Source organism: Sus scrofa, chromosome 3, assembly GCF_000003025.6.
Source record: "Sus scrofa isolate TJ Tabasco breed Duroc chromosome 3, Sscrofa11.1, whole genome shotgun sequence".
NCBI lineage: Eukaryota > Metazoa > Chordata > Mammalia > Artiodactyla > Suidae > Sus > Sus scrofa.
Window position 1 is genome coordinate 17,684,140 of NC_010445.4, and position 27,374 is coordinate 17,711,513.

Here is a 27,374-nt window from a genome sequence, read left to right on the forward strand (position 1 = left end):
CCTTCTAGCCCATCAAATATCAAACCCCTTCTCCAACCCAGTTCCTCAAACACTAATTTCATCACATCTCCCGAAATCTGAACAATTTGCCTAAAGTAACCCCCAGCATCCTAGCTCCTTTGCAACTCACCCTGGGGGAGAGGCCCACTGTTTGGTTGCAGTGGGGGCAAAAGTACAGGGCCAGGAGGCCGGGATGCTGGAATAAGTGGGGGCCCAGCAGGCGAGGGCGATACCATCAGTGGTGCTGGCAGCACTGGGGGGGTTGGGCCAGGGGTGGGCTGGGCTGACAGCTCAGAGCCTGGAGGGGGTCGGACTGGGACAGGGCCCAGGGGGGTCCGTGGACTGTTCACCACCACCACTGTACGGCCTTCTTGCTTGGGCACTGGCTGCAGCATCCTATGAGGAAAAAACAAGGGGATGGGTGGGAAAAGAGGGAGAGTAAAAAGAAATGAATAAACAAGTAAGGAAAAACAAGGAAGGTAAGGTAGAAGAACAGAGATTATAAAAACAAAGGAGGGAAAGGTTAAGACCCAAAGGAGAAAGAGGGAAAGATATCCGATAACCAAAAAGCACCAAGGTGGAGGGGGTGGGGGAAATCAGTGAAAGACACAAGGGCCTCTCCCAGGACCATCTTTTAGTTTCTTCCCCAGTCCAAATATTTTGAATCCATCTCGCACAAACATTGTAGTCTAGCCTCCAATTCTATCCTTCCCACAATTCCCCAGAGCCAGCTGCAGCCACTTTTTTCTAGGAACCCATCCCCTAGTTCCTCAACCCTGGTACCTGTTGACCTTCATCTTGACTGGCTTGGGCCGGGGTGGGGGGTCAGGAGCAGTAGCCACCTCTAGCAGAAGCCGACGGGAAAGGCGGTGCTGGGGCAGAAATGTGTCAGCCTCATATCTAGAGACACGACCCTCCAGGCCAATGAGATCAAACCGACCCATGTCTATCCGCTGACATAAAAAATAATACAAAAGCAAGGGGTCAAAGAGGACAATGTGGCAATGACTTCTTGGATATCACACCAAAAGCACAGACAAGAATAGAAAAAAAATGATAAGCAGGAATGCATCAAAGGACACTATTAATAGAGTGAAAAGGCGACCCAAAGAATGGGACCAAGCTATTAACAAATCATGTATCAGCTAAGAAGCCAATATCTGGCAAACATAAAGTAGTTCCACAACCCAACAAAAAAAAACCCCTAACAATTCAATTGAAAAAGTGGCAGAGTTCCCGACGTGGCTCAGTGGTTAACGAATGCGACTAGGAACCATGACATTTCAGGTTCAATCCCTGGCCTTGCTCAGTGGGTTAAGGACCTGACGTTGCCTGTGAGCTGTGGTGTACATCGCAGACATGGCTCAGATCTGGCGTTGCCTTGGCTGTGGTGAGGCTGGCGGCTACGGTTCCGATCAGAGCCCTAGCCTAGGAACCTTCATATGCTGCAGCTGAGGCCCTAGAAAAGACAAAAATACACCAAAAAAAAAAAAAAAAAAAAGAAAAGAAAAGAAAAATTGGCAAAGGGAGTTCCCATCACGGCTCAGTAGATTACGAACTCAACTAGCATCCATAAGGATGTAAGTTCAATCCTTGGCCTCACTCAGTAGGATCCAGCATTGTCATGAGCTGTGGTGTAAGTTGCAGATGTGGCTCAGATTCCATGTTGCTGTAGATGTGGCATAGGCTGGCAGCAGCAGCTCCAATTTGACCCCTAGCCTGGGAACTTCCATATTCCACGGGAGCAGCCCTAAAAAGGGGGAAAAAAAAAAAAAAAAAAGGCAAGGTCTTTAACAGCCATTTTTGCAGAGTAAAACAACACGCATATGAAAAGATGCTCAACATCACTAATCGTGAGTTAAATGAAAATCAAAAACACAATGAGATATCCATTAAGATAGCCATTATCAGAAAACCCCAGAAAACAGATGCTTGGCACAGATGTGGAAAAATCAGAACCTTTGCAAACTGTTGGCAGGAATGTAAAATAGTGCAGCTGCTATGGAAAACAGTACGGTGGTTCCTCAAAAAGTTAAAAACAGACTGGTGGGTTAAGAACCTGACTAGTATCCATGAGGATGTGGGTTCGGTCCCTGGCCTCACTCAGTGGGTTAAGGATCTGGTGTTACCATGAGCTGTAGTGTAGGTCAAAAATGCAGCTCGGATCTGGCATCGCAGTAGCTGTGGTGTAGGCTGGCAGCTGTTGCTCCAATTTGACCCCTGGTCTGGGAACCTCCATATACACAACTGAGATCCTAAGAAAAAGGCAAAAAGGAGTTCCCATTGTGGTTCAGTGGGTTAAGAAGCCAACCAAGGAGTTCCCGTCCTGGTGCAGTGGTTAACAAATCTGACTAGGAACCATGAGGTTGCGGGTTCAATCCCCGGCCTTGCTCAGTGGGTTAAGGATCCGGCATTGCTGTGAGCTGTGGTGTAGGTTGCAGACGCGGCTCAGATCCAGCGTTGCTGTGGCTCTGGCGTAGGCCGGCAGCTGCAGCTCCAATTAGACCCCTAGCCTGGGAACCTTCACATGCCGCAGGAAGCAGCCTTAGGAAAGGAAAAAAAAAAAAAAAGAGAGAGAGAGAGAGAGAGCAAAGAAGCCAACCAGTATCCATAAGGATGTGGGTTCAATCCCTGGCCTCACTCAGTGGGTTAAGGATGCAGTGTTGTTGTGAGCTGTGCTGTAGGTTGCAGACATGGCTCAGATCTGGCATCGCTGTGGCTGTGGTGTAGGCGGCAGCTGTAGCTGACTTGACCCCTAGCCTGGGCACTTCCACATGCTGAAGGTGTGGCTCTAAAAAACAATAAATAAATAAATAATTTTAAAAGGGAGAAAAGAAGTTCCCGTTGTGGCACAGCAGAAATTAATCCAATTAGGAACCAGGAGGTTGCAGGCTCGATTCCTGGCCTCGCTCAGTGGGTCGAGGATCTGGTGTTGCCGTGAGTTGTGGTGTATGTAGGTCGCAGACTTGGCTTAGATCTGGCATTGCTGTGGCTATGGCGGAGGACAGCAGCTGTAGCTCTGATTGGACCCCCTAGCCTGGGAACCTCCATATGCCATGGGTGCAGCCCTAAAAAGCAAAAAAAAAAAGGGGGGGGGAATCCGATGAAAACAAAAAGTAAAAAACATGTACAACAAAATTTTACCCAACTTTAAAAAGAAGAAAATTCTGACACATGTCATAACATGGATGAAACCTTTATCTGTTTGGTCTTTGTAGAGCCACACCCGAGGCATATGGAAGTTCCCAGGCCAGGGGTGGAACTGGAGCTATAGCAGGCCTACACCACATCCACACCAACACCAGCTCCATTGCGCCTGGGCAACCAACACCACATCTCATGGCAACAGCATATCCTTAACTCACCAAGCAAGGTCAGGGATCGAATCCACATCCTCATCGATACTAATCAGATTTACCACTGCTGAGCCACGATGGAAATGCCCAATGAACCTTAGAAGATATTCTATTAAGTGAAATACACCAGTCACAAAAGGATAAATGCTACAGAATTCCATATATATTAAATACCTAGAATAATTTATAGAGACAAAGTAGAAAGGTGGCTGCCAAGTGCTGGGGATGGAGGAAGAATGGAGAGTTATCATTTACCGAGTGTGAAGCTTCAGTTTAGTAAGATGAAAATATTTCTGAAAACAGATGTGGTGATGGCTGCACAACCACATGAAGGTACCCAACGCCACTATACCATATGCTGAAAAATGGTTAAAATGCTAAAATCTGAGAGTTCTACGATGGCGCAGCAGGCTAAGGATCTGGCATTGTCACTATAGTGGTTTGGGTCACTGCGGTGACATGGGTTCAATCCCTGGCCCAGAAACTTCCTTATGCCACATGCGCAGCCAAAAAAAAAAAAGGGTAAAATTTATTATGTGAATTTTACCATAATAAAAACAAAAACTAGGGGTAGAGGGAGTAAGAAAAAAAAATTGATATCATTAACGTGCCAGGCTCTTCTAAAAATATTAACAATTCTCACAAGCATACTACAAAATAGGCCTTATAATCCCATTTGTTCTTTGGGGTGTGTGGGGGGGTTCCCATGCTTGTGGCATGTGGAAGCTTCCTGGCTAAAGCAGTGATAACGCCGTATCGTTAACCTGTCGCTCCATAAGGCAACTCCTGTAATCCCTATTTTAAAGGGCAAGCAAATTTAGGATTAGAGATTGGTAATTAGCATACTAAAACTGACACAGAAATCGGTGAAACTGGAAACGTGCTGAGGTGACAGGAGAAGGCTGCAAAAGAACAGACTCTGGCCTAAAGAAAAGAGGTACAGTGTTGGGGTAGAGCCAACAACCTTGGGGGCAACTGCTTACCTGGAGAGGGTGGACATCAGTGGCCCTTAGCACCAGAGAAGCGGTGCTGAAACAGATGCCTGGAGTGATGAAGGGGGAGGTAACAGGTCGAGGGTCAAACAGGTTTGGATGATTGCAGACTTTTCGAAGCTGCATCAAAATGTTGATGACGCTCATGAAATGGCCCGTGGCTAGTGTCTCCTTAGTTCTGAGAAAAAGAAGAAATAAATGGGGCATCTTGATAGTCGCCTCTGCTCCACTTTAGGGTCCCAGGCCCACCCTCGGTCCTCCCTTACGTGGTCTGTGCCATGAAGTCATCATAGAGACAGCGCTGGCGCTTGGAGAGCCGGCAGCGGATAACATGCTCATACTTTTTAGGCATCTGCTTCTCAACATCCACTTTAACTCGGCGCAGCAAAAAAGGCCGCAAAACCTAAAAGCAAATAAGCAGGAGGCTGACAGGAGAACAGCTGGCAACTGAGCCCCAGCCTAGACCTTCTACCTGGGTCTTGGCCTGATGACCAGCGGAGCGCTGGCTTAGCCCATCAGTAAACATTCATGGAGCCATGCAGCAATGCCAGGAACCAATCACATAAAGATGAGTCAGATGCAAGCCCGCCTCTCAAGGAATTTACTATAATGAAAGAGACAGACACACAAATGATACCACCACATAAGAAACAGTAAAACGAAGGACTGAGAGCAGAGCAACTATGTAGAAGGGATAAGTCAAAACTACAAGATTATGAAAGTAAATCCTGGTGAGAAGTTGAGAACAAATTTGTGGCACTGACAGCACAGAAAAGAGAGGGCAAATCTAAGATCTCAGGAGGTAAAATATGAAAAAACACAGTGTACAAATATACATGGAAAAAGTGAAAAAAGAGTGATGAAGGAAGAGGTATAGTTTCACTAAAGCTATAGCAGTAATCACCTCATGATTTAAGTCAAATCATTACATTGTTCATGCAAAACAGTGCTGTATGTCAATTCTATGTCAATAAGACGGGAAAATAAATAAGATACATTTTTTGAAATTTTAAAGGAGAAGCCATAGTTAAGGAAGACTTCTTGGTTTCTGGCCTGATTTACCAAAACAATGATGTGGTTGACCAAAACGGAGTGGAAATAAAAGGCAGCAAGGCTTGAGATGTTCAGCTTAGAACAGAGTGACCTCAACTGGAACTTTCGCGCAGGGTGGCAAGAGCTGCATATGGAGGACTGAGCCTGGGGGGCTAAGGAGAGAGGGAAGTGCTTTTTGCACTCCAATGTCAGGCTGAAGGCACCAGACTGAGACGAAGTTTATTGTTTTCTCTACAAAAATGCCCATCAGATAAGGGTCAAAAGGTTGGGGGCAGATAATAAATAAATTTTTTTAAAGAAAAAAAGAGTATTTCCAATTAAAGACATCATCAGATATTTAAATACAGGTTGAGTGGTCTAGAAAGTCAAGGAATTATGAATGAGTACATCTGCGAAATAAGTAAATTGGGAGACAAAAAAAAAGTGAAGATCAGAATGCTGAGAGACATTACTTAAAAGCTGAATGCTGAACAAAGGAAGAGGAGCCAAAGAAGGCCAAGGAAAAAAGAAAGAAAGAATACGGCAAAAATATGAAGTTGTGTAAAGTCAGGTAAAGAGAAATTAAAGCCAGGAACTGATCAGCATTATCATTCTACTCAGAGGATAAAAACAGAAATGTCGCCATTAAATAAAACAAGCAGAATGAGGACAAAGATGAGGTCACTCAATGGATTAGTCACTGGAAAAATGCAGCTTAACAAATGGGTGAATTCAGCCTAGCACCGACTTCCCTCTCCCTAAGGATTTTCTGGGTATTGCCCTTAGTTCCTTGCCTTTCCCAATGCCCTTGACAAACTGGTACGGGCCCTACCTTGTGAAGGCGTTTGACTAGACCTTCATTATACTCTTGGCTGCCCTCAATCATGCCAGTTAGGGGGTTAGAGAACCATTCTTTGAACTCGCGATGAGACTGGAAGACATGGGGCATCAAAAAGTGCATCAAGGACCACAGTTCCATGAGGCTGTTCTGCAACGGTGTTCCTGTCAGAAGCAGGCGTCTCTGACTGCAAAGAGACAGGGAATTAGAGGAAGGATGGTCAGCAAAGTCCCAAGGTTCCAAGCATCCCACCCTTCAGGCAGGCTAAGTCAACTGTGCCACAAATCCCCATCTCCATCTCTACCTGTTGAAATTGAGCAATGACTGCCAGCGCTGTGACTTGAAGTTCTTGATGTTCTGAGCCTCATCCAGAATGAGATAGCGCCAGTTTTTGCGGCGGAAGGCCTGGTGGTCCTGCAGCACCAGCTTGTAAGATGTTATACATACATGGAAGGCATTGGGCTTGGTCCAGCCCTGCAGTATCAGGACAAAATAGCAGACAGTAAGGTAAAAAGAAAGGACGACAGTTCCCTTGTGGTAGAGCGGGTTAAGGATCAGGTGTTGTCGCTGCATTGGCCTGGGTGGCTGCTGTGGCATGAGTTTGATCCCTGGCCTGGAACTTCCACATGCCACAGGCCTGGCCAAAAAAAAAGAAAAAAAAAAAAAAAGATATCTTAAGGTCTTCAAGGGACAGAAATCAGGTTAGAAGAAAAGAGAAAAGTCCCAGGAGCAGAATGTTGGCAACAAAAAAGGGAAGGAAAGGAACTCATCTGAGGAAAGGGCCTAAAAGTATAGGAGGCACCAATGAGGGAGGAGAGTAATCACATGGGAGGGAGGAGAGTAATCAATCACCTGCCGCTTGAGCTTCCTCTCTTTCTGGGCTCCATAGTAAGTGAGGATTTTAAAGCTGGGGCACCAACGTTTCAGCTCCATCTCCCAGTTTAACATCACACTGGTGGGGACAATGATCAAATGGGGACCCCAGTTACCTGTTTAGCAAAAGAATGAGAGATGTACAACATGGTGATTACAGTTAACGATACAGGAATGCGTATTTGAAAGTTGCTAAGACAGCAGACCTTGAAAGTTATCATCACAAGGAAACGGAAAATGTTTTATAACTATACATGTTGATGGATGTCAACTTCTTTTACTCTGGTGATTATTTCACCACGTATACAAATAACGAATCATTACGTTGTACACCTGAAACTAATATAATGGAATATGTTAATCATATCTTCTTTTGGGGGGGCGCACCCACGGCATATGGAGTTCCCAGGCTAGGGGGTCTAATCAGAGCTGTTGCTGCAGGCCTATGCCACAACGACAGCATTGCCAGATCTGAGCCTCATCGGTGAGCTACACCACAGCTCAAAGCAACGCCGGATCCTTAACACACTGAGCAAGGCCAGGGATCGAACCCACAACCTCATGGCTCCTAGTTGGATTTGTTTCTGCTGTGCCACAACGGGAACTCCCAATTATACCTTAATTTAAAAAAAATAAAATAAGACCCAGATTTTGGGCAGTGGAATTTTTAAAAAGATAAAGAGATGATAAGGAAATACAAATTTTGTGGTCTTGGTTCCTCATATAAATCCCTGACCATTCTGCCCTAATGGCCCTTCCTAAGCACCATAAGGCAAACAAACTTACTTATCAAACCAAACAAACTCATAGACATAGAGAACAAAATTATAATTACCAAAAAGGAAAGGGGGGAGAGATAAAGTAGGAGTATGGGATTAACAGATACACATACATACATAAAATAGATTAGCAAAAAGGGTTTACTGCAAAGCACAGGGAACTATACTCAACATCTTATATTGCAAAATAATGCAAAATAATTTGAAAAACATACACTCACACACATATAGGTATACATGTAAGTATAACCAAATCATTTTGCTGTACACCTGAAATTAATCTAAGATTCTGAGTCAACCATGTCATTTTTTTGTTTGTTTTGTTTTTTAGGGCTGCACCTATGGCATATGGAAGCTCCTGGACTGGGGTGGAACCACAGCCACAGCAACTCAGGATCCAAGCCACATCTGTGACCTACACCACAGCTCATGGCAATGCTGGATCCTTAACCCACTAAGCAAGGCCAGGGATCAAACCTGCATTCTCACGGATACTAGTTGGGGAGGTTCATAACCTGCTGTGCTACAATGGAACTCCAAAAAAAAAAATTTTTTTTTTTTGTCTTTTTTGCTATTTCTTTGGGCCGCTCCCGTGGCACATGGAGGTTCCCAGGCTAGGGGTCGAATCGGAGCTGCAGCCCCCGGCCTACACCAGAGCCACAGCAACACGGGATCCAAGCCACGTCTGCAACCTACACCACAGCTCACGGCAACGCCGGATCCTTAACCCACTGAGCAAGGGCAGGGACCGAACCCTCAACCTCATGGTTCCTAGTCGGATTCGTTAACCACTGTGCCACGACGGGAACTCCCAAAAAAAATTTTTTTAAAAAAGAATCCCAGCACCTACACTGGCCTCTATCTATACAGTTACTGCCCAAAGTCACTGAAGCTACTTAGCAGCAACACAGTGTTTCACCATGCCGAAACTTAGGTGATTAAACAAGCTTCCCAGGAAAGAGGGCAAGGAGATCCAAGAGAAAGTCCCTGCCTAGTTACCTTTCTCACAGGCCAAGTGGGCAAGCAGGGAAATGGTCTGGATAGTCTTGCCTAGACCCATCTCGTCAGCAAGAATGCCATTAAGCTTCTTCTCATACATGGTAACCAGCCAGTCCAGTCCAATGTGTTGGTACTCCCGGAGCTGTCCCCGCAGGAGTAAGGGGATGGGTGTCTTCACCTGGTAGGAAAGATGAGACATGATACAATGGAACTCAGGCATGCGTCACTAAGAAAGAAACAGGAAAAGTCAAAATATGAGAAAGCAGAAGCTTGGGCCTAGAAATACCTGGGTAGTGGCCAAAGTATAACCCTTGGGCTGGAGACTTTCAGCTGCTGCAGCAATGTCAGTAATTTCTTTCTTAGGACCTAGAGTGGTGGTGGGTCCTGGGGTGGGAGGTCCACTGCCTCCATCTGCCTCACTACGCTCTTCATCCCGGGCAAGCAAGTACTCCACCCCGAAGTCATCATCTTCTTCCTCCTCATCTGCTTGGCTCTGTGACTGGGACTCCTCAGATTCCTCAGACTCAGACTCCTCTGATTCTGAACTCCTGCTTGTTTCTTCCTCTTCTGAATGCTCATCTTCCTCATCTTCACTCTGTTCCTCAGCAGAGTCTAAAGCACAAAAATTAAGATTTAGTGCTCACCATACCTGTTCCTCTAGTGCCTGCCCTCCCCAACTCCTGTCTCATGACCACACATTCACCTGATTGACTGCTACTATCCTCGTGAGGAGCCTCTTCAGCTTCTGCGGCCCCCTCTGGTTCAGATTCAGAGCTGTCAGCCTCAACCTCATCTTCCTCTTCCTCTTCACTACTCCCAGAACCTGGGGCAGAGGCATCAGAAGCATAGGCTCCTGCATACTGCTGCAGTAGCTCCTCCACAGATAGCTCACCTGGAAGACAAATGAAGGGTAAGTCTTTAGGTGCTTCACAGGGAAAAAGGGAAGGCCTGGAATTCCCGTCGTGGTCCAGTGGTTAACGAATCTGACTAGGAACCATGAGGTTGCGGGTGTGATCCCTGGCCTTCCTCAGTGGGTTAAGGATCCGGCGCTGCCGTGAGCTATGGTGTGGGTCGCAGATGTGGCTTGGATCCCAAGTTGCTGTGGCTCTGGTGTGGGCCAGGGCCACAGCTCCGATTAGACCCCTAGCCTGGGAACCTCCATGTGCCGTGCGAAGCGGCCCTAGAAAAGGCAAAAAGCCAAAAAAAAAAAAAAAAAAAAAAAAGGGAGCCTGAAGGGTGCAAACTCATTTCACCTCAGACTCTGCAGACACTGCCAGACTCAGTTTGAGGAGAGGCAAGGCCAGAGTCTACTTTCAGCACCCGCTACTAAAGCCAAGCCCTGTAACATGGGCTAGAACCTTGGATGGTGCTGCCATCCATTGGAAAGAACCATTGGTATCAACCTGACAAACCTCCCCTTTAGGGTTCAGGTCACACATGGCCACTATCCTCTTCCAATAGCCCTTCCCTCCACTTAGTTCTCACATCACTTTCTTGAAACTTCCATTATAACCAGTCATGATTTTCTATTTGTAACTGTTAATTCACAGATCTGTCTTTGTCATCAGACCTGAAGTTCCTCCAGGAGGGATAAAAGTGTCTTGTTCATCTCTTTACCCCTAGCATTCCTCACAGAGACAAGTGGATGCTCGGTAAAATGTCTGGTGAGTGGTCACCTTCTCGAGCCAACTCGTTCAGCTCCACAGCAGGATCCACCTCCCCTTCCAATTGCTCCTCAGCTGCTATGGTATCCTCTTCATCCTCCGCTAGGAAAGAGAATGAAGCAAGATCAATGGAGACAAAGGCTCAAGATACAAGTCTAAGTGTAAGAAGTGAGAACACCTGAAACGCAGGGTCTAGATAATCCAGGGGGTAGGAGACATCAGAACTGAGAACAGGCCTGACCTTCATCCTCATTGGCAGTAAATTCTTCATCATCCTCATCTGGATGCCAAGGCTGTTTGTTGCACTGTGTGACAGAGGAAGGTGGGGGCTTTACCTGTGTGGTGGAGGATGGAAGAGGAAAAGGCTTTAGGTTAGAAGGGCAAAAGAAAAACAATGCGGAGTAAGATGTCCAAGAATAATCTCTCTGTCCCATTGAGTGACAGCTGCCACTGACACAGTCGCAGGGCAAGGATGTAATCAAGGGTTTTCAATTTCAGCACCAGCTACCAAATCCTATCCCCACTGCCTGGGGAAGGACCTGTGAAAGTGCTAAAAGAGAGACATACGGGCACCCAACACACATGGAGAAATAAAGAGCTTAGATCCAAAAGAAATTTCAAGGTTACCATTTCAGCTACAAACCTATAAACCTGCAAAAGAGTGTTAGGGCCATTTCACAGAAGTGACAAGGGCCAAAGTATTTTTTCAAGGTGGAGTGGAGTACAAGTACACTCTTCCATGCATCAGAAACTCTGCCCATCTCAGACTCTTACTTGCCCCAAACCGATTCTTTCCTCAAATGAGAGCCCAACTGCTCCGCAGCCCAGACGGAACTCCTGAAAACCACAACCAGCCCTACAGACGAGAGTAACTCAGTCCGTGAGGCTCTCCCTCTGCTCCCACTGTGAACCCGCCCTCTAACCCTTCTGCCCATACCTTCATCGCCTGAGAGGGCTCTTCTTCACCTTCTTCAGGTCCATCCTGGGTGTCACTATCATGAGATGAGGGGGTTCTCGAGGGGCTGGAAGGCCCTCCTAGCAGCTGAGGGGGGAGGGAACGGAGTAGCTCTTCCAGGGGCAGTTCTCCCTCACGTCGAAGCAGCTCAATCTCAAGCCTTTGGGTCTCTGCATCATTGCCTTCCTGTTGTTCTTCAACCTCAATCGTCTCCTCATCATCCTCTTCCTCCTCTTGGGGTTGGAAGTCCCCATCTATAGCAGGAGAACAAGGTCACAAAGTCCACGGGGCCCTGCAAGCCACAGGGTGGGTTTTCAGCTCTGGAAAGGGTACATGAGGAAGAGTAACAGACCCAAAGAGGACACACACCTTCATCGTCCATCCGGGACACCGGGGGTGGAGGACTAGAAGCAGCTGAGGAAGAGCCAAGGCAAGGGGAGGAACCAGCTTTGCTGGAAGCTAGTGGCTGGTTGAGGCTCTGAGACAGAAGATCTGAGTACTTTTCAGTTTGTCCCACGATAAAGTCCAGGTGTAGGTCCAGAGCTTTCTTCCGTTTTTCCTCTAGTCGGGACTGTTGCTTGAATTGCACCACCTGCCACAAACATGAAAAGGACAAGTCATCAAGATAATCTTATTCCTGTACTTAAGAAACAATTGGGGAGTTTCCCCTTGTGGCTCAGCAATAACGAACCCAACTAGTATCCCTGAGGATTCGAGTTCTATCTCTGGCTTTGCTCAGTAAGTTAAGGATTATTGTTGCTGCAAGTTGTGGCGAAGGTTACAGATGCAGTTTAGATCCTGTGTTCCTGTGGCAGAGGCCAGCACCTGCAGCTCTGATTCGACCCTTAGCCTGGGAACCTCCATATATCATGGATGCGGCCCTAGAAAAGCCAAAAGAAAAAAAAAAAAAAAAAAAGGACAAAGAAAGAAAAGAAATAACTATAACTTAATACTTATGAACAATTCAACTAATGAAAACTTTTTTTTTTTTTTTGGTCTTTTTGCTATTTCTTTGGGCCGCTCCCACGGCATATGGAGGTTCCCAGGCTAGGGGTCGAATCAGAGCTGTAGCTGCCGGCCTACACCAGAGCCACAGCAACACGGGATCCAAGCCACGTCTGCAACCTACACCACAGCTCACGGCAACGCCGGATCCTTAACCCACTGAGCAAGGCCAGAGACCGAACCCGCGACCTCATGGTTCCTAGTCAGATTCGTTAACCACTGCGCCACGACGGGAACTCCATGAAAACTTTTAATGGTATTTAAGCATGCATACAGCACAGACAAGTTTTACAAGAGGCATGCTGAATACCCTGCAGAAGACAAATAGCTTAGAGGAGTCAATAATTCCTGCTAACAATCCCCAAGAGCAGGGCCTCTATTTTCCCACTGTACTTCTCTCTTCCTCATAGCACTCAGTGCTTGAAAGGTCCAACACACATTACAGCAGTGTCATTAGGGTTCCCTGAAATCAAGATGTTCACTCAAGGAAGCTGTGATCATTCCTGCTACCATGCTATCCACCAACCAAACCCAAGACATATCCCTTTCCCAATCTCTGCTGCTTACCTTCTCCACATTGCTCCAGAACTGCCTAACATCCTTGGCCATGGTGGAGGCGATTCGGCGCAGCTTGGCCTGCTCCTCTCTCCGTGCCCGTTCCTCTTTCTGCCTCTGCTCCTCGTGGTGCCGGATCACCATCCGCACCACCTATGGGAATGATGAACCAGCATGAAAACACTCTCAGGCCAGACCCCTGGCTCCTCCCCAAGTCAAGAGCAAAGAGAATAATCAAAGCCAAGAAACTTGGGAAGTCAGAGCTCGCCTCTTGAGACCACAGATGTTTATAAGCATTCTACACCATTATGTTTGGTTACCTTCCAACCAAACCACCCACCAAGGAAAAGCAAACCTGAAAAAGAAATGGAGAATTACAGGAGGCCCAGCTGAGGACATACCTTACGAGCCACACCCCGTTTCCAACGGCGCTCCTGAGCAAAGTCGGCAGAGAGCCACTGCATCTCCTCACACAGATAGTCCCAGTGGCCCTTGGGGCGGGGAGGCTCAGGCACTTTAGGCAATCTCTTCAGTGACCAGAAACCCTCCTTCCGCAGCTCAGCAATCCGAGTCTCAATCTCAGCCTCCTAATGAGGGAGAGCTAGGTCAATCAAGTTACTGGGTGTAGCCTGATTGAATGACCCTCACTGAATCCCTGAGCTCTAAATACATATAAGCACTGACAGGTCTCAGTGTTTTATGCTCGATTTGAGTCCACATACCAATCTTACAAATTGATATCATACCAGTATGATAAACTCAGGTGAGTAAAAAAAAAAAAAAAACAAAAAAAAGTCAGGTAGACTTTTAAGTGATTTACCTGAGATTACAATGATAGGAAATAGTAAGGACTGGGAATTTTAAAAAGTCTAATGGGATTTCCCATTGTGGCTTAGGAGTAACAAATACAACTAGTTTCCATGAGGATTCAGGTTCAATTCCTGGCCTCACTCAGAGAGAGGGATCCGGCCTTACCACGAAGTGTGGTGTGGGTCACAAATGTGGCTCAGATCCCGGGTTGCTGTGGCTGTGGCACAGGCCAGCAGCTGTAGCTCTGATTTGACCCCTAGCCTGGGAACTTCCATATGCCATGGGTATAGCCCGGAAAAAAACAAACAAAAAGGTCTAATGACTCCAGACACCAGATTTCATGCTCTTTTCATTACTGCACACTCCATACCCTATAAATATAGGCAAGACTTAGGAAAACATATGCCATGGGGAGCTTCCCAGAGAAGCAGGGATAACACGCTTACTGACGCTAGATAAAAAGAATTTTATTTCTGTAGCATTCTATTTACGCAAAATATGCTAGATACATGCTATAAACTCCAATTTATGTAATCCTGTTTTTTAAAAACACTATTTTCATAAAAACATATTTTTGTGGGGAGTCCCCATCATGGCTCAGTGGAAACGAACCTGATTACCATCCATGAGGATGGCAGTTCGATCCCTGACCCTACTCAGTGGGTTAATGATGCAGCATTGCCCTGAGGTGTGGAATAAGCCAGCAGCTGCAGCTCTGATTCGACCCCTAGCCTGGAAACTTCCACAAGCTGTGAGTGTGGCCATAGGGGAAAAAAAAAAAAAAAAAAAAAAACAGAGCCTATATCTTAAATCAATGATAAGGAAAGAAATGTAAAATACTCTCAGGACAAAGGAGTTCAGGAAAGAAGACACTTAAGGAAGCCTCATGGCCTTCCCAATACGTACATGCTTGGCCTGCTCTGCAATCTCAGCATGGCTCTTCTCCCACTTTGGGCCCTTGTTAGCCAGGTCAGCAGCCTGGGGTAAGCTGAGCCCCTCCAGGGGCACTGTGGCACCATCTGGGGGCCCTGGAGGTCCATCCAAAGAGGAATCTTGAGCTATATGCTGGGGGGAGATGCCACCTGCCCCACTAGAGGCTGGGGAACTGGATGAGGCAGGGGATACAGGATTGCTGCCTGTCATGCCGTCCGACACCATCTAGAAAAGGGGGAAATGAAAGACAAAACGAATACTTGGCAGAACTCTAGCAGGGCTCTTAAGTCCATTATATCACTCTATCTTAACAATAAAAAACTCTGAAGTAAGGTATAAACCCTTATTCTATAAACACAGCTTTGGGATAAAGTTTTAATAACGTGCTCGAGATGGCAAATTCACAACTCCAATAAATCCTTGGCGTGCAAGAGGAATCACACCCTGATATTTAGAGAGTTTCCAAATTCAAGAATACTACTATAGCGCATGACTCCTAACTGTAACGATTCTTTCAGAACGTCAATGATTTCATTCACGTTCATGAACAACGCCCTATCTTTCCCTCCTTTTCACACCAAGTATGGCAGATTCACCTATGCAGATAAATTAGAGCTAGTATCAAATTCCAGTGACACCTAAAAAAAAAAGCCCAAGATCACCAGTCTTGATACTTTCATTAGAGAGTTGGGAGAAGGGGAATGGGAGGGTGGGTCACTGTTCTCACACATCTACCCATTATAAGGCACTGTACAAGCAATACCAAGTAGAGAAAAAAGTCCTACTTAAGTGCAGACAGTGAAGGAACTGATGAAATTCACTCCGGCACACAGGCTTCACAGTGTGCGACTCAAGTTCCTATCTCAACAAAATGGCAAAAGACTCTATGTCACAGAATTTCCCAGTTGCTCAGCACACAACCACTGAACGCATACTGTATAGAAACCTAGATCTATCCAGTTTCAAAAGTCATGATCTTTTTCCCTACCTCCAGATGCAGAGAAGAAACCCTCCCCAATTTCGAACCTGTGTTTGCAGGATTGGGAGCTGAGGGTGAGCAGGGGAGGGGCTGCTCTGCATGGTCCCACTCCCAGGCTCCTCTCTGGATGCCTGAAGAACGACTGGGTCGTTGTCACCGCTGCTGCTGGCCGAGGGGCTGGCGTCCGGCTGCAGGGCATGCTGGGAGCTGGCCTCATTCTGGGCCACCGGCCACCGGGACCCGCCTTCCAGGGCCCGGGGCCCACTAGGGCGTCCCAGCCTCCGCTCAGGTCCACCGGCCTCTGGAGCACCTAAAGCAAAGTAAAAAGAATAGAAATAGAACTTAGAAAAATTAAATAATTTTTTATTTTATTTTCAGGGCATATGGAAGTTCCCAAGCTAGGGGTCGAACTGGAGCTGGAGCTGCCAACCTACGCCACCGCAACGCAGGATCCCAGCCACATCTGCGACCTACACCACAGCTCACAGCAACACCAGACTGCTGACCCACTGAGCAAGGCCAGGGATCAAACCCACATCCTCATGGATACTAGTCCGATTCATTTCTGCTGCACCACAATGGGAACCCCCTAAATAAATTTTTTTAAAAACAAGCACAACACTAGAAAGTAACGCTAAAGAATAAAGGTAAATGAACCTGATGATTACACCTTCATTCCTTGAGCATCTACTATGTGTCAAATACTCTACTGAGTACTTACTTGATGGATTCTATAATCCTCACATCTGCCTTATAAACCAGATACATTCCATGCCATAATAATGCTTATTTATATCTTCTACATACTAAAGACAGACCTATGCAAAAAAAACCACTGGAGCTTACATTCCAATTTTTTTCTCTATTTTATAAGTTAGAAAATTAGAACACAGAGACAAAATGACTTGCATAAGGTCACACAGTGAGGAAGAGAAGGATTTAAACCTAGACAGTCTGATACCAGAACCATGGAAAACATGCTACTTTCCTTGGTAGAGCCAGGATGCAGACATCTTTCTCTATTCAGAGTCCCAGTTCTGCTGTTGCACCACAATTATCTCAAATATCTCTCTCATTAGCATCAGTACACGAAATGGTATTTGAACTCTCACCTGTGTGAGCTGAGACCACACTCCCTGTGAAAGTCTGCACTTCCACGGTGCCGCCGTACTGAGGAGAATCACGCCTGAAACAAATGGAAAGGAAAAGAGCATGAGGGACCAATCTACATTTACCAACACCCATCGAAGCCTTCTTTACACTAACTTTTTTGAGACTCGTAGATATACCCAAGTCAATTCAAAGACTGAAAAGGATTACAGTAGTAGAAATAGATCATATTCAAAAAATAAAAGCAAATAATGTTTTGTGAAAAGAATTCCCTAGGACATGAGATTCTGGCTGAAGTAAGGAAATGAAGCCTCCCAAAAAGTTTAAAAAGTTTAAAGGTAAAAGGCTCCAACCACTGAATGAAGAGCAAATTAACAAAGCCAAACAAGTTATCACATCCAGAAGCTCAAAAGGTACTGGCAGCCTGGCAGCCTGCTCTCCTTTCCAGTAAGGGCTGAACATAGGAGAATCCAACCTTTCTCAAGGCAGGGCCCTGGGCCTCCTATGCTGCGCCAGGAGACACTTCCCCAAACACAAGAACTACAACAGGAGACCTTAGAGGAGCAGTCAGGAGGGGAGAAAGGCCGAACAGCAAAGACCCATGCCCCGGAAATAGGCAGGGTAAACCCACACAAGGCCCGGAAGTGTTTCCCCAGTGTTTAAGGAAGCTCCTTAACCACACTGCAGCCTTTGATTCACTCCCTCTTCCACAACTGATTCACTGGACTCAAGCTAACCAGGATCCAAGAAGCCCGAACTCTTGACCCCAGGCTTCATCACCATCTCCTAAGCCGTCCCAACAGCCTGACCCGGCGTGACCCCTGACCTCTGCCCCAAGTTGCCACTAGCCCTAAGATGGCCCCGCCCCCTCCAGACTCCCACCGCACCCAACGTGCGCGACAGACTGGGGGAGGGGCCCGCGCGTGCGCGCCTGGAGGCGGAGAGAGCCGGCTGTGCTCACCGCCCCGGGGCTCCCGCCAGAACCCAAACCCACGCACACAAGGGTCGCAGGGCTGGGAAGCCTCTCGTCCCTGCCCGTCAGGGAGCCCCCCACCACCAGACCGAGAGAGCTTAAGATAAGGAAGGGTTCGTGCCGCCAGATCTTGGCTCCGGACTGGATATGGTGGGCGCGCGCCCCAACTACTCGTCCCACGCCCCCCTTCCTCTTCTCGCGCGCCCCTGAGGTGGGGGGCTGGGGTTGGTGGGCGGGCAGGAGCGCACCTGGGTCCGTCCTCTCAGGGCTCGCTCGCTCGCTCAGGCACGCGTGCGCAGACGGGCGGAAGGGGAGAGAAGACGCGCCCCAGCCCAGTGCCGGCCGGTCTGGCCCCCCTCAGCCTGTCTCTATGGGCGCGCGCCGACAGCCTCGCGCACCGGCCCCGGGGCCCCGGCCGAAGGTGCGCGCGCAGCACCCCGGGAAGGTGGGAGGGGAGGCGGTGGCGGAAAGATGCGCGCGCAGTCAGCCGTCAGGGGAGGGGGAACTGTGGAGCGTCCGCCATCTTGTCTCCCTCTCCTTACCTGCGTCCTCGGGGGCGTGCGCACCACCCCCCCCTCCCGCCGAGGAGGGGGAGGGCCCCCTCTTTGCCGCCTCCTTCGCGGCCTTTAAATCCCCCTGAGGCCCGCGGCTACTGCCACCGCCTTGCTTCCACTGCTTCCTCTCACGGCACAGAGATGCGGGAGGTGGGTGGGGAAAATGGGAGACGCTACTCGCAGCGAACCGCCGCCGCCGCTTCCGAGGCCTCACCAAAATGGCCGCCGCCGTCTCGGCCGCCACCACCAACACCACCGCCACCACCACAGCTCACTATCGCTACCGCCGGCGCGGCCCGTCCTCTCGCGAGACAGTAACTGGAGGTTGGGAGAGCAGGGAGCCTCGCGTGCTAACGTAGGGCGCTACCCGAAGCGCAAGGCAGGCTGGGAAATGTAGTCCGCCCGGAGGCTCCGCGCCTTTCCCGCAGCAGAGCTCTTTACCCTCCACCGGCTAACCTGCCACTGGGGCTGCATTGCAGCTGCCCACTGGGACGTGGCCACCGTACCTTCTTTTATAGATCACCCAGAGAGCTGAAGGAATTTCTCAGGTACTTTCAGCAAGTTAGCAGTGGAGCCTGGATCTCTGGATTCCCGTTGCAGTCCACTCGTATAGAGCCAATGCATTTGACACATGGGTGGTATTGTTGATAGCTCCTAAGCATTTATGCATCAGGTCGCCAACTTTCTGAGTTAAGAACCCCTTAAATTTGTTGTGTTTTGGGGGTTTTTTTGGTAATGGTTGGGTTGGCTGCACGCCGGGCATGCGGAAGTTCCCTGGCCAGGGATCAAATCCGTGCCAAAGTGGGGACCAGAGCCCCATCAGTGACCACCGGAGATCCTCAACCCGCTGCGCCACCAGGGAACTCATTTGAGAATCTGATACCCTCACCCTGGAATAGAATAATAATAATAACGTACCTTTTACTGAGGGCACCTTGTGCACGATCTCAATCCCAACAATGCTCCATTTATAAATGATTTGAGGCTCATAGAGTAATAGAGCTCAAAGCCAAGATTCATAGCCAAGCAGTCTAAGTCACAAGGTTACAAGCACTGTCACAAAATCTACCTCATGAGGGCCGACCACCCAGGAGCCAGGTTAGGAGGCCATAATAAAGCTTTCATTCAGCTCTTCACCTGCTCAGTTTAGATCTCCATTCTACTCTAAGAGTTGATGATTCTCTCTGACCTTGACTTGAAGTTCTGTTTTTCTTTTTCTTTTTTTTTTAAACTTTCTCTTTTTTTAATATTTTTTTTATTTTATTTTTTTAATTTTTTTTGTCTTTTTGGCATTTCTTGGGCCGCTCCCATGGCATATGGAGGTTCCCGGGCAAGGGGTCGAATCAGAGCTGTAGCCGCCAGACTACGCCAGAGCCATAGCAACGCAGGATCCGATTCGCGTCTGCGACCTACACCACAGCTCACCGCAACGCCGGAACCTTGACCCCACTGAGCAAGGGCAGGGATCAAACCCGCAACCTCATAGTTCCTAGTCGGATTTGTTAACCACTGCGCCACGACGGGAACTCCGAAGTTCTGTTTTTCTTACAGCAAATACCAGTGGTTGAAAACTCAAACCTAGAAGGACCAAGAAGATGATGTAAATAAAGCAAAGAGGGGCAGATGAGGAATGTTAGGAACAGGAGGCCGTATACTCTGACCAAAAGGAATAGTCAGCTCAAACCAATGTTCACCCTACAGGAATGTGGGCCAAAATACATCAGATTCAGCCACAGGCTGCCAGTTTGCTACCGCTGACCTGTGCTAGAGCCTCAAGGCATACAGAAGCATGCAAGGTAGATTTGTTGATTGAAAAAAGTGGATAAATGCCCAATCGTTTAGGCCCAGTTCAAAGTCTTTTTTTCCAGACCAAGCTTACATATTTCTGAGACTATCTCATAGAACAACACCAAGCTCCCGAAAGATCTCGTATTTCTTAGCCTTCTCATGTACTTTTTCATCCTTTTTCAATATTTTTCCTTCAGAAGTTTCCTTCACAACCCCCAGGTGACCACTCTTGACCACTCACAGGCTGGCTTAATACCCCTTCTGGCTCCCATAGCCTCCTGGACTTCATGAAGTACCGATTGCATCGTATCTGGATTCATGGATTGTCCACCCCACCCCCCCAAAATGTTACTAAACTCCTGGGAGTAGGGACATGATTTATACATGACCATTCACTATGCCAGTCTCAGAAAGATTATTCAGGAAGTTCATGAGTGTGAGCTACTTGTATTAAACACCTTATTAAAAACAAAAATAGACGTTCCCATTGTAGCTCAGCAGTAATGAATCCAACTGGTAAACATGAGGACACTGGTTCGATCCCTGGCCTTGCTCAGTGGGTTGAGGATCCCGTGTTGCCATAAACTGCGGTGTAGGTTGCAGACGCACTTCAGATCTGGCATTGCTGTGGCTGTGGTGTAGGATGGCAGCTACAGCTCCAATTCCACCCCTAGCCTGGAAACTTCCACATGCTGTGCCTGCGGCCCTAAAAAGACTAAATAAATAAATAAAAATAAGTGTAACTGATATCAGATATGTGTACTCAAACCCAAGATAAATTCAAAGTCTCTCTTCCACTTCCAAGACAATAACGCTGGTTTAGCTACCATCGTCTCTTACCTTGGATTACTCCTGACTGGGCCTCCCACTTGCACTCCTGTTTCCTTTATTCCATTCTCCGCATAGCAACCAGAGTGACCTTTGCCTGTAAATCAGATCATTGTGCTCTCACACTTAAGGTCCCTAAATGGCACCTTAGTCCTCTTAAGTAAAAATTATGGGAGTTCCTACTGTGGTGCAGTGGGTTGATGGTTGGCGTTGTCTCTGTGACAGTGAGGGTTCAATCCATAGCCCAGTGCAGTGGGATAAGGATCTTGTGTACGTTGCAGCAGTGGCTTGGATTTGATCCCTGGCCTGGAGATTTCCATATGCCAAGGGTATGGCCAACAAAAAAAAATGGTTGAGGAAAAATGAAAGAAAAATATTTGTGGTACATTAAAATTACACTTGATTTGGAGTTCCCATGGTGGCACAGAGGAAACAAATCCAACTAGGAACCATGAGGTTGTGGGTTCGGTCCCTGGCCTTGCTCAGTGGGTTAAGGATCGGTCGTTGCCATGAGCTGTGGTGTAGGTCACAGATGCGGCTTGGATCCTGCATTGCTGTGGCTGTGGCAGTGGCGTAGGCTGGTGGCTACAGCTCTGATTAGACCCCTAGCCTGAGAACCTCCATATGTTGTGGGTGGGGCCATAAAAGACAAAAAGACGAAAAAAGAAAATTACCCTTGATTCAAATTTTAGGGTCCACAACTAAAGGTTTATGGTAATCCAACCATGTCTGTTCATTAAATAGCAACTATGGCTGCTTTCTTGCTAAAGTAGCAGAAATGAATTATAGCAGAGACTATAGCCCACAAAGCCTAAGCTAGTTTCTCTTTGGCACTTTACAAAAAAGGTTTGCTAACTCTTGTTCTATGTCTTGATCTGAATGAGGTCACATCCATGGGTGTATACAGATATAAACACTCACTGAACTGTGCACTTAAAATTTGTACACTTCCGGGGAGTTCCAATTGTGGTGCAGCAGAAATGAATCTGACTAGTAACCAGGAGGATGCAGGTTCGATCCCTGGCCTTGTTCAGTGGGTTGGCGATCCGGCGTTGCCTAGAGCTGTGGTGGAGGTTGTAGAGGCAGGTTGGCTCCTGCTGTGGCGTAGGTCGGCAGCTATGGCTAGCATTCAGTCCCTGGTCCAGGAACTTCCATGTGCCACGAGTGCAGCCCTAAAAAGACAAAAGAAAAAATAATTGTACACTTTATGTACCCCAGAGCACGGTTTTTGTTTTGTTTTTTTTGTCTTTTTAGGGCCGCACCCATGGCATATGGAAGTTCCCAGGCTAAAGGTGGAATCGGAGCCACAGCTGCCAGCCTACACCACAGCAATTTGGGATCCAAGCTGCATCTGTGGCCTACGCCGCAGCTTACAGCAGTGTGGGATCCTTAACCCACTGAATGAGGCCAGGGATCAAACGGCATCCTCATGGATATTAGTCAGATTCATTATTGTTGAGCTACATGGAAACTCCCCAGCTCTCCCTTTTCATAAAATTTTAGCTCTAAGATGTTGCCTCCCTAGAGAAGTTCCCTGACATTAACTATTCCTTTCACTGCCTATCACTCTATCATATGGCTTTTTTGCCCTCCTTATCTGATATTATTAATATATTTGTATGCTTGTTTACTGTATGCCTCCTTCCCACTAAAAGATAAGCTCCCTGAGAACAGGGATATTGTCACAGGATTGACAGTACTCTCTAGATAATTAATGAAGAACATTTCAGAGGACTCTGTGAAAAAGAGATTGTTCCATTTAACAAGTGGAATTTTGGTTGAATGAAAAGTGAATGGCAGGAGTTCCTGTTGTGGCACAGTGGAAACAAATCTGATGCTAGTCAGACGTGGGTTCAATCCCTGGCCTCATGCAGTGGGTTAAGGATCCAGCGTTGTTGTGAGCTGTGGTGTAGGTTGCTGACACGGCTCGGATCCCTTTGCTGTGGCTCTGGCCAGCAGCTACAGGTCCAATTGGACCCCTGGCCTGGGAACCTCCATATGCTGCAGGTGCGGACCTCAAAAGACAAAATACAAAAAAAAAAAAAAAAAAAAAAAAAGAGACAGAGAGAGAGGAAAAGGAACGCAGAACTAAATGTAAAGCTCAAAACTATGAAATTTCTAGAAGATAAAATAGAAGACCTAGATCACCGCCTGTGTGGCAATGATGACTTTTTAGATGCCATAGCAAAAGCATGATCCAGGAAAGAAATAATTGATAAACTAGCTAGACTTCATTGAAATGAAAAACGGCTCTGTGAAAGACAATGCCAGGGGAATGAGAAGACAAGCCATAGAATGAGGGAAAATATTTGCTAAAGGCACATCTGATAAAAGACTGTTAGCCAAAATATACAAAGAACTCAAAACTCAAAAATAAGAAAACAGGAGTTTCCATCCTGGCTCAGCAGAAAGGAATCTGACTAGTACCCATGGGGATGCAGGTTCGATCCCTAGGCTTGCTCAGTGGGTTAAGGATTCAGTGTTGCCATGAGCTGTGGTGTAGGTCACAGATGTGGCTGGGATCCTGCGTTGCTATAGCTATGATGTAGGCCCGTAGCTGCAGCTCCAATTCAACCCCTAGCCTGGGAACCTCTATATGCCACAGGTGCCATATGCCCTCGGGGAGAAAAAAAAAAAAGACAAAATAAATAAATAAGAAAATAACCTGATTAAGAAATGTGTCAGGAGTTCCCTGCTGGTTCAGCAGGTTAAGGATTCAGCGTCATCACTGCTGTGGCAAAGGAAGTTCCCGGCTCAGGAACATCCATGTGCCTCAGACATGGCCAATAACAAAACAAAAAAGGGAGTACCCATTGTGGTATAGTGGAAATGAATCCGACTAGGAACCATGGGGTTGTGGGTTCAATCCCTAGCCTCCCTCCGGGGGTTAGGGATTCCGTGTTGCTGTGGCTATGGTGTAGGCCAGTTGCTACAGCTACCCTAGCCTGGGAACGTCCATATGCCTCGGGTGTGGCCCTAAAAACACAAAAGCAAACAAAAACAATGAAAGGGAGTTCCCTGGTGGTCTAGTGGTTAGGATTTGGAGCTTTTACCACTGGAGCCCAGATCCAGTCCCTGGTTTTGGAACTGAGATCCCACATCAAGCTGCTACATGCCACGGCCAAAAACAAAAACAAAAGCCCTTACACAAAACAGCAATGCGATACCACTACACATCTATTAGAATGCCCAGAATCCAGAACGCCGACAACACCAAATGCTGATGAGCACGTAGAGCAATGGGAACTCTCATGCGTTGCTGGTAGGGATGTGAAATAGTACAGCTACTTGGGAAGACAATTGGTGGCGTCTTACGAATGTCCACATATTCTTATCATATGAACCAGTAATCAATCACGCCCTTGAAACTCGCAAGGGAGCTGAAAATTTATGTCCACAGAAAACTTGCACGTGGATGTGTATAGTAGTTTTATTCATAATTGCCAGAAATTAGAAGCAAACAAAATGCCCAAATGTGACTGGATAAATAATCTGTGGTACATTCAGACAATGGGCTATTATTCAGCACTAAAAAGAAATGAGTTACTAAGTTATGAAAGACATGCAGGAATCTTAAATACCTATTACTAAGTTAAGAAAAAGTCCAGTCTAGGGAGTTCCCGTCGTGGCTCAGTGGTTAATGAATCCGACTAGGAACCATGAGGTTGTGGGTTCAATCCCTGGCCTCGCTCAGTGGGTTAAAGATCCAGTGTTATGAGCTGTGGTATAGGTCACAGACATGGCTCAGATCCCATGTGCTGTGGCTCTGGCGTAGGCCAGCGGCTACAGCTCTGATTAGACCCCTAGCCTGGGAACCTTGATATGCCGTGGGTGCAGCCCTCAAAAGAAAAAAGAAGGAGTTCCCGTTGTGGCACAGTGGTTAACAAATACGACTAGGAACCATGAGGTTGTGGGTTCGGTCCCTGGCCTTGCTCAGTGGGTTAAGGATCTGGCATTGCCGTGAGCTGTGGTGTAGGTTGCCGACTTGGCTTGGATCCCACGTTGCTGTGGCTCTGGCATAGGCCGGTGGCTACAGCTCCGATTAGACCCCTACGCTGGGAACCTCCATATGCAGCAGGAGTGGCCCTAGAAAAGGCAAAAAGACAAAAAAAAAAAAAAAAAAGAAAGAAAGAAAAGAAAAAAGAAAAGAGTGAACCATAATGGGAACTGTGGACTTGAATGGCAATCATCTGTCAGTGTAGGTACATCAGTTATAACAGCTGTACCACTCTCGTGCGAGATGTTGAAAATGGGGGGATACTACACATGTGTGGATGCAGGGGCTCTATAGGAAATCCCTGTACCTTCCCATGGATGCTGTGAACCGTTTTAAAAATAAAGTCTGTTTTAAAAATAAAGTCTTGGGAGTTCCCGTTGTGGCTCGGCAGGTTAAGAATCTGACAAGCGGAGTTCCCATCGTGGCGCAGTGGAAATGAATCCAACTAGGAACCATGAGGTTGCGGGTTTGATCGCTGGCCTCACTCAGTGGGTTAAGGATCCAGTGTTGCTGTGGCTGTGGCGTAGGCCGGCAGCTTTAGCTCTGATTAGATCCCTATCCTGGGAACCTCCATATGCCATGAGTGTGGCCCTAAAAAGCAAAAAAAAAAAAAAAAAAAAAAAAAAGAATCTGACAAGTATCCATGAGGATGCGGGTTCTATCCCCAGCCTCAATCAGTGGGTTAAGGATCCAGCTTTGCCATGAGCTGTGGTATTGTTCATAGATGCAGCTCTGGCATTGCTGTGGCTGTGGTGAAGGCTGGCAGCTGCACGTCTGAATCGACCCCTAGCCTGAGAACTTCCATACGCCACAGGCGCAGCCCTAAACAATAATAATAATAATAAATAATAAAGTCTTAATTTTAAAAAATGGATAGGAGTTCCTGCTGCAGTGCAATAGGATCAGTGGCCTCTTGGGCATGATAGGACCTCTTGAGAGCGCTGGGACACAGTGGGTTAAGGATCCCATGTTTCCACAGCTGCAGCTTAGGTTCCCTGGCCCGGGAACTTCCATATACAGTGGGTGCAGCCAAAAAAACAAAAAGAAGTCTTACTGGGGAATGAGCAGTGAGCTTGGTAAAAAATTAGGGCAGAGTGGTTTTGGTTTTTCGGGTTTTGTTTTTTTGTTTGTTTTTTGGCTTTCTAGGGCCACACCTGTGGCATATGTAAGTTTCCAGGCTAGGCATTGAATGGGAGCTACAGCTTCCAACCACAGCCGCAGCCACAGCAACATGGGATCCGAGCCACATCTGTGACCTACACCACAGCATGGCAACACTGGATCCCCAGCCCACTCAGCGAAGCCAGGGATCAAACCCGAGTCCTCGTGGATACTAGTGGAATTTGTTTCTGCTGCACCACAATGAGAACTCCGGGCAGAGTGTTCTGATGCCATGGTGGTCAAGGGTCTGGTCAAATCCAGTGGGAAGGACTTCCCAGAGAAGATGTCATTTGCGCCTGACCTTGAAAAATTTAGGCATGAAGGTTAGGCACTTCAGGAAGATGACCTGGCGTCGATGAGGTTGAGGGATGCAGGATATGGTGAAGAAGTCAGTTTATCTTCTTCATGAGGAAGCAGATTGAGACAGACCATCTGGAGCTGGTCTGCCCAGCATACCACACTAGGTAGTAGGGGGTTAGTTCAGAGGTTACAGGGAGCTACTGAAAGTCGTTCAGCAGAAATTGGCGTGGTCCAGCCTCCACTTTCCAAAGGATGATCTAACAGGATGAATGGGATGGCTGTAAAGATAGTGCAAGGCTGGAGGCAGGCCAGAGCAGTTACCCACTTGTAATAAAGGCTTATGGCCAGCAGGTGGCAGTGGAGATGGAGGGAGGGACGCTGCACAGGAAGAATTAGCAGAACTTGGCAGACAGTTGATTGCTAGTGATAATGATCCTCTGAACAGCCGTTCCTCTTGCCTTCTGTGAAGCTAGCCTTTCCCAGTCTCCTCCTACCTCCTACCTCCCCGGAGGTTCCTTCTCAGTCTCTCTTACAGGCCACTTCTCCTGGACACCTCCATCAAATGTCAGGGTTCCTCAGCCGTCTTCCCTCAATTGCGTTCTCTCATCCCGCACTTCTCAAGGGCAGAGGCAGATACCCTGAAGCTTCAGGACCCCTCCCTCACAGGGGCCCTTCTTTGCTCAAAGTATCTGGGAGCTATAGGTGAGGTGGGAAAGCCAGGTTGCAACCTGAAAGCATTTGCATATAAGCATTTCTGGTAATTTGCCTAAAGAGATCTCAGAAGAAAAAGACTTGATTCCCTAAGCCTCCAGTCATTTGTCATGATTTCATTGTGCATTCCAATGGCCATCTTTTTTTTTTTCTTTTTAGGGCTGCACCTGCGGCATAGGAAG

The 27,374-nt window shown here is 47.3% G+C and overlaps 1 protein-coding gene across 1 annotated transcript in view; it reads right to left on the reverse strand.

Annotated features, from left to right (window-relative positions):
• SRCAP (Snf2 related CREBBP activator protein) overlaps window positions 1-18,723 on the reverse strand; it is a 40,489-nt gene extending 21,766 nt beyond the window's left edge. The window contains exons 1-20 of the mRNA XM_005653006.3: window positions 18,396-18,723; window positions 16,883-16,956; window positions 15,818-16,080; window positions 14,765-15,016; window positions 13,450-13,635; window positions 13,061-13,201; window positions 11,858-12,080; window positions 11,471-11,742; window positions 10,775-10,868; window positions 10,546-10,635; window positions 9,573-9,761; window positions 9,156-9,481; window positions 8,870-9,047; window positions 7,071-7,207; window positions 6,523-6,692; window positions 6,213-6,405; window positions 4,615-4,751; window positions 4,340-4,526; window positions 784-953; window positions 131-396 (exon numbers count right to left, since the gene is read on the reverse strand). Of these exons, the coding sequence (XP_005653063.1) occupies window positions 131-396; window positions 784-953; window positions 4,340-4,526; window positions 4,615-4,751; window positions 6,213-6,405; window positions 6,523-6,692; window positions 7,071-7,207; window positions 8,870-9,047; window positions 9,156-9,481; window positions 9,573-9,761; window positions 10,546-10,635; window positions 10,775-10,868; window positions 11,471-11,742; window positions 11,858-12,080; window positions 13,061-13,201; window positions 13,450-13,635; window positions 14,765-15,016; window positions 15,818-15,871 (3,265 nt within the window). The 5' untranslated portion in view covers window positions 15,872-16,080; window positions 16,883-16,956; window positions 18,396-18,723. The remainder of the gene's footprint in view (window positions 1-130; window positions 397-783; window positions 954-4,339; window positions 4,527-4,614; window positions 4,752-6,212; window positions 6,406-6,522; window positions 6,693-7,070; window positions 7,208-8,869; window positions 9,048-9,155; window positions 9,482-9,572; window positions 9,762-10,545; window positions 10,636-10,774; window positions 10,869-11,470; window positions 11,743-11,857; window positions 12,081-13,060; window positions 13,202-13,449; window positions 13,636-14,764; window positions 15,017-15,817; window positions 16,081-16,882; window positions 16,957-18,395) is intronic.